Source organism: Odontomachus brunneus, unplaced genomic scaffold (genome assembly GCF_010583005.1).
Source record: "Odontomachus brunneus isolate Ranch 3 - 2012 unplaced genomic scaffold, Obru_v1 Obru_scaffold_229, whole genome shotgun sequence".
In the NCBI taxonomy this organism is placed as follows: Eukaryota; Metazoa; Arthropoda; class Insecta; order Hymenoptera; family Formicidae; genus Odontomachus; species Odontomachus brunneus.
The window spans coordinates 338,543-343,936 of NW_022639679.1; the positions used below are offsets into that span (position 1 = coordinate 338,543).

Here is a 5,394-nt window from a genome sequence, read left to right on the forward strand (position 1 = left end):
GTAAGATAAGACGGAAAGTGAATACTTTACGAGATATTTTGAATTTTTTCATATTGCAACTTTGGAGCTTTATAACTCGAAAAGTACTCAATGAAGAAACATTTCATTACAATGTTTTGGAAAGCTCTCGAGGTCAGCTACAAGAATATGTAATAAAAAATAGGGGATGCCGTTTAAAAAAATTGAGGTGACTTTCATGTGACTTTCAAATAATTCTTCAAGGTCAAAGCAATGATACCATCTTATGGTCCCCTCGAAACCAAACAACTTTTGTCTGAAAAATTTTTCTCTCCCGTGCTTGGTTTTCGACATATTCGACTGGATGGATTAAAATGGTCCACCCTGTATATATATATATATATATATATATTGGGACTTAAGGATCGATCTAAGTATGGAAAGTTGATTCGCCGCTTACGATAATCGAAGAAATTTCGATATGTGCGTTTAACATGCTGGACATATTATCTTCCCACTATCATATTAATATTAAAAAGTAATATTAGTATCTAATAGCACTAAGCATCCGTGTTTGCTTCTTATATGCCTTTTTCAAATCTTACTGTTTATTTATTTCATTTTTTCCTTTATCATCGAATGGTAAAATTGTCACTTCGCACTACTCTTTCATCATTTACACGTTATATTGTACATTATATGTAAAAAAATACATTTATTCGTAAAAACATAAAATAAGTTGATTGTAGTTTGAACAAAATAAAATCTGCACGGATAATATTGAAATATTATACGAATTGATGTTTTGTCAGTGTTTGTGACATTAGTCATTCATAATAATGCACTCGCGCTGAAGCTACACCCTTTTAGATTAGAGAAAAAATGGCGGATCAATCAAAACACTCTGAAATCTGATTTCTGTTGGCCAGACTCTTATTAGAGGATGTCTAGATCTAGCCGATATAAAAGAGAGAGAAAGAGTAAGAGAAAGAGAATTGAATAGAATAGAATAAGAGACCCTTATAGAAATATCATACTAAGAATCATTGATAATTACTTATTATCCAGTATTTTTAATACTGAAAATAAATAATTATCAATGATTCTTAGTATGATATTTTTATAAGGAGATTTTTATAAGGAGAGAGAGAGAGGGAAAGAGAGAAAGAGGAAGAGATAGAGAAAGAGGGAGAGAAAGATAGATCCGTACTGTCAAATAGTGCGTTCAGGAAGCATACTCAATATACTATATAGTACATCAACGATTATATATATACTCAATATGTATCAACAATTTTTCGCAAAAATCAATAAAATATTGCAAGAGTTTTCAATAATTTTTCAAATGACTTAGGTCCTTACTTCATCAAGTTTTCATGAATAATTACGACAATTTTCTGTAACATTAAATTAATTTCATTATATTGAATACTGAAAACTTTTATGTTATTTTTCAACAATATTCATTATCTTTTATTATCTTTCTTTATATTTCACAATATTACATTAAATTTTATACTAAAAGCTATGATTAATTTCGATTTATGTTAAATTATTATTCAATAATAGTCATTTTCCGTTTCATCGATTTTAAGGTAAATTTGCGACTAATACAGAATGGGTTTTAAATAAAACACAAAACTTGAGATTGGTTATTATCAGGGTTGGGTAAGTTAACTTTTTTTTAACTAAGTTAAGTTAAATTTAATGGTTTTGAACATTTAGCTTAGTTAAGATACAGTTAATCCATAATTAAATTAACCCATAATTAAATTAATTGAATTAAAAGTTAAGTTAGTAAAAAAAGTAATTAAAAAGTTAAAAGTTAAATTTGTTTTATTTCATGACTTCAGTGTTTCAGTTTTATAAATAACGGAAAAAACAAATATACATCTTATTTGGAAACACGTTTCATTTACAGATACTTATTAAATTTAAGTAATAAAGTTTTTCAAAAGGACCCCGCACTAACCATATGAAAAAAGTGGTTTCAGTCAAATTGTGTATGTATGTGTGTGTGTAACCTAACCTAACCCGTCCAACACACACACGCGTACGCACGCATATACACACACACACAATTTTTTATACGTAATAATCAGACATATTAATAGAATAACTATCGATACAAATATATACATACCAATATGCACCTATATTACACCCTCTTCTTGCACCACATACATACACTGAGACATGAATCTATTCAATAATGGACACACGTATGGTTATACAAGATGTCTTAAAAATATGAGAACCCCTGAATATCTTTTTATAGTGAGGTTTTTCGATAAAACTTTCAAAATAAAAGTTGTAGGATTTCAAAAGCTGAATCTCATAGTAATATCTCATATTTTAAAATTGACCTTAAGTTTGACCTTGAAGGCCATTTCAAGGTCAACTTTATTTTTTCAAACGGAATATGCATATTTTCATGACGGATTCGGAATCTACGCCAAAAACTGAGAAGCTTTTATTTGAAACATTTTTTCAGAAAATGCTCCCTTTGACCTTCAAACTTTACGGTTTTTCTTAAAAATATGGGAACAATGCTATCAGCGGTCGCGCAATAGCGGATGCTTTGACTTCGAAATGATCCCCGATGGTCATCCTGACCCAAGGATCAGGGTTCCCATTAAAAATCTATTCAATAATGGATACACGTATGGTTATACAGGATGTCTTAAAAATATAAGAACCCCTGAATATCTTTAATAACTTAATGATTTAATAGGTTTCCATTAAAAAAAATTAAGCTGGCCTCGAAATGACCTTCAAGGTCAATTTTAAGGTTACCATCAGATTCAGCTTCTGAAATTCTACAACTTTTGTTTTGAAAGTTTTATCGAAAAACCTCACTATAAAAAGATATTCAGGGGTTCCCATATTTTTAATGGGATTTTTTAAATTAATTATTATTTTTAATTAATTAATATTTTTTTATATAAATGCCGATACAGTTAAAAAAGCAATCTGTGTACTGCAGATAAAAATTCGGTTAGACTTAAAATTGCAACTTTCTAATGGCGCTAGAAAAAAACTTCATTTTTTAACAGTTTTTGTTGAAGATTTTTATCAGCACCTCATAAGCTACAAAATATCATAGTTTCAGTCAATTCGACTGAAACCACTTTTTTCATATGATTAGTGCGGCGATCTTTTTATTGGACATTTTCCTCGAAGATTGTAAAAAATAAGCTCTCCTAAACTGAACAACCTTTCGACGTCTCGCGACACCTTTATGACATGATTAACTTCAAGATAATTGAATTAAAAGTTAACAGTTACCGATAAAATGTAACTAAGTTACCGATAAAATGTAACTAAGTTAAGTTAAAAGTTAAGAGTGTAAAAATGTAAATAAGTTAAGTTAAAGCCATTTAACTTTTTAACTAGTTACTACCCAACCCTGGTTATTATGATATAGGCATAAACAAACTAACACTAACTAAACTAACACTAACTAAACTTCAATTACAGGTCTATATTTGTTTTACACCGTGTGCATATGAAAGTACACCATTTAATAGCATATATATGCCATTTAATTAAAGAACCTACGAAACGACAGAATCTGTACGCAATCTGCCACCCATTTGCCGTCAAAATCTGTCGGCAAGCTCTGCGCGCAGTCTGTCACCAATCTGTCGTAAGAACAGATTCTGTATAATCTGTTACCATTCTGTCAATAGACACTGTTGACTCTGCGCAAATTCTGCTCGTGTAGGTTTGGCTATTTGGGTATATCTTATAAAGAATAAAGTTACATATATTTATTATAAATGATATTTGTGTATCAACTCTTTGCGTCGCGTTTGCAAAATTCATGATTACTTGCACGTAATTATATTTCTTAATTCTATTGTATCATTCATTTGTATCATTTTGTATATAATTTATTCTCACCATATGCGGAAATTCCGCTAGCTTTGCTCGGACTCCGCCAACGATTAGAGGCGTCTCAATAATTGCGCAGCGGGAAACTTTGTTTGAACCCGCATTGATGCGTAGAACTGGTGAATTCTCGGTTTCATAAACCAGATTGGCATATTCTTTACATTCTACAATGTGTGAGAATTAAGTATATTAAAATTGTAGCAGTTCAATGGATATTTCGTAGAAAATCGATGAAAGCCGACATAAATAATGAAATAAAATTACGATGTAAAAGAAACAAAATGTAGGCATATACAGTGGCAGACATATACTTACGTACAGTTAGCAAAATTAAATTTTATTCGTTGTGTACTTATTTATGAAATAGTTAAACAAAAATTCATTATATTCTTTACAAGTTTATAACATATATTATGAAATAACAAAACAGTGTTTATCAATTTACTATGACTAAGAAGTTTCTTGTGTTTGTTTATACAAATGTTAAATTTACGTACACTGTGGTAATACACAAATAGGTCAAAATTTCTGCAATGTAAACAATATTTATCGGTATCTACCGAATAATATAGATAGAGAGACGTGTTGTAACAGTAATGTGATGAGCAAACAAAAGAATATAACGCGTCAGCAAGTGCAGCAACTTCGCAAAAGTGGGAAGTGTTATAGGAAAATTTCTATAGATTTTAAGATATATGTTATGGCTTGTTATCAAGCTATGCAATATATTAAACGTCATGGAACGACAGGTAGCGTTCTCGTAAAACGAGATCACAAAAAACCGACATAAGAACTGACCGCAAGATTCATAGATTATCTAAATCAGACAGATTTAAAACTGCAGTTGATATTCACGCTGAAATATCATCAGATCTTGGTAAAAATGTAAGTGTTAGAACTGTCCAACGTAAATTGAATAAATCAAGCGACACGGTAGTGTCGCGAAGCCAAGTGCAAGCGGAAGCAACGGGCTCACGTGTATATTTATGCGACGACTTTAGTTGAACACAGGCACGATTCCTCGTTCAACTATAATGGCTGAACGGATGAAATTCTGGACGGGCTTCGATTCTTTGGATTTACATTACTTAATAAAACTGTTTTTACTTTTGCTCTACATGTTCTAGAAGCTGATATATTTTAACTCAAAGTCCGAAATCGTAAATTTATGCTTGAGAAACGTCGTCGTCGTCTCCTCATTACGAAAAACTCAATTGACTGTATACCTCCGCTAAAGGCGTCCCTTATAGAAATATCATACTAAGAATCATTGATTAATTACTTATTTTCAGTATTAAAAGTACAGTATTTAGTAATATTCTGTGATTCAAATACAGCATTTAGTACTCAAGTATTTCAATATTTAATGTTACAAATCCTACCTTATGAATGATTTCAATACTTAAATATTGATATGTAATACTTCATCCAGTGATAAAATACTTACGCAGAATATTGTCAATATTTAAATACTAATATATAATACTTTGCTAAGTGATGAAATACTTACGCAAAGTACTGTTAAGATTAAAAGTATTA

The 5,394-nt window shown here is 30.5% G+C and overlaps 1 protein-coding gene across 3 annotated transcripts in view; it reads right to left on the reverse strand.

The window, feature by feature from the left end:
* Positions 1-5,394, reverse strand: part of LOC116852485 (serine protease snake-like) — a 149,963-nt gene that overhangs the window by 119,591 nt on the left and 24,978 nt on the right. For 2 of the 3 annotated variants that reach the window (XR_004379783.1, XM_032832916.1), the window contains exon 1: positions 3,865-4,031. The exons of the other annotated variant lie outside the window; for it this stretch is intronic. Coding sequence is in view for 1 of the 2 variants with exons in the window: in XM_032832916.1 (XP_032688807.1) it covers positions 3,865-3,867 (3 nt within the window). In the remaining variant the exon portion in view is untranslated. Of the gene's footprint in view, positions 1-3,864; positions 4,032-5,394 lie in introns of those variants that run through there. 3 annotated transcript variants of the gene reach the window in all.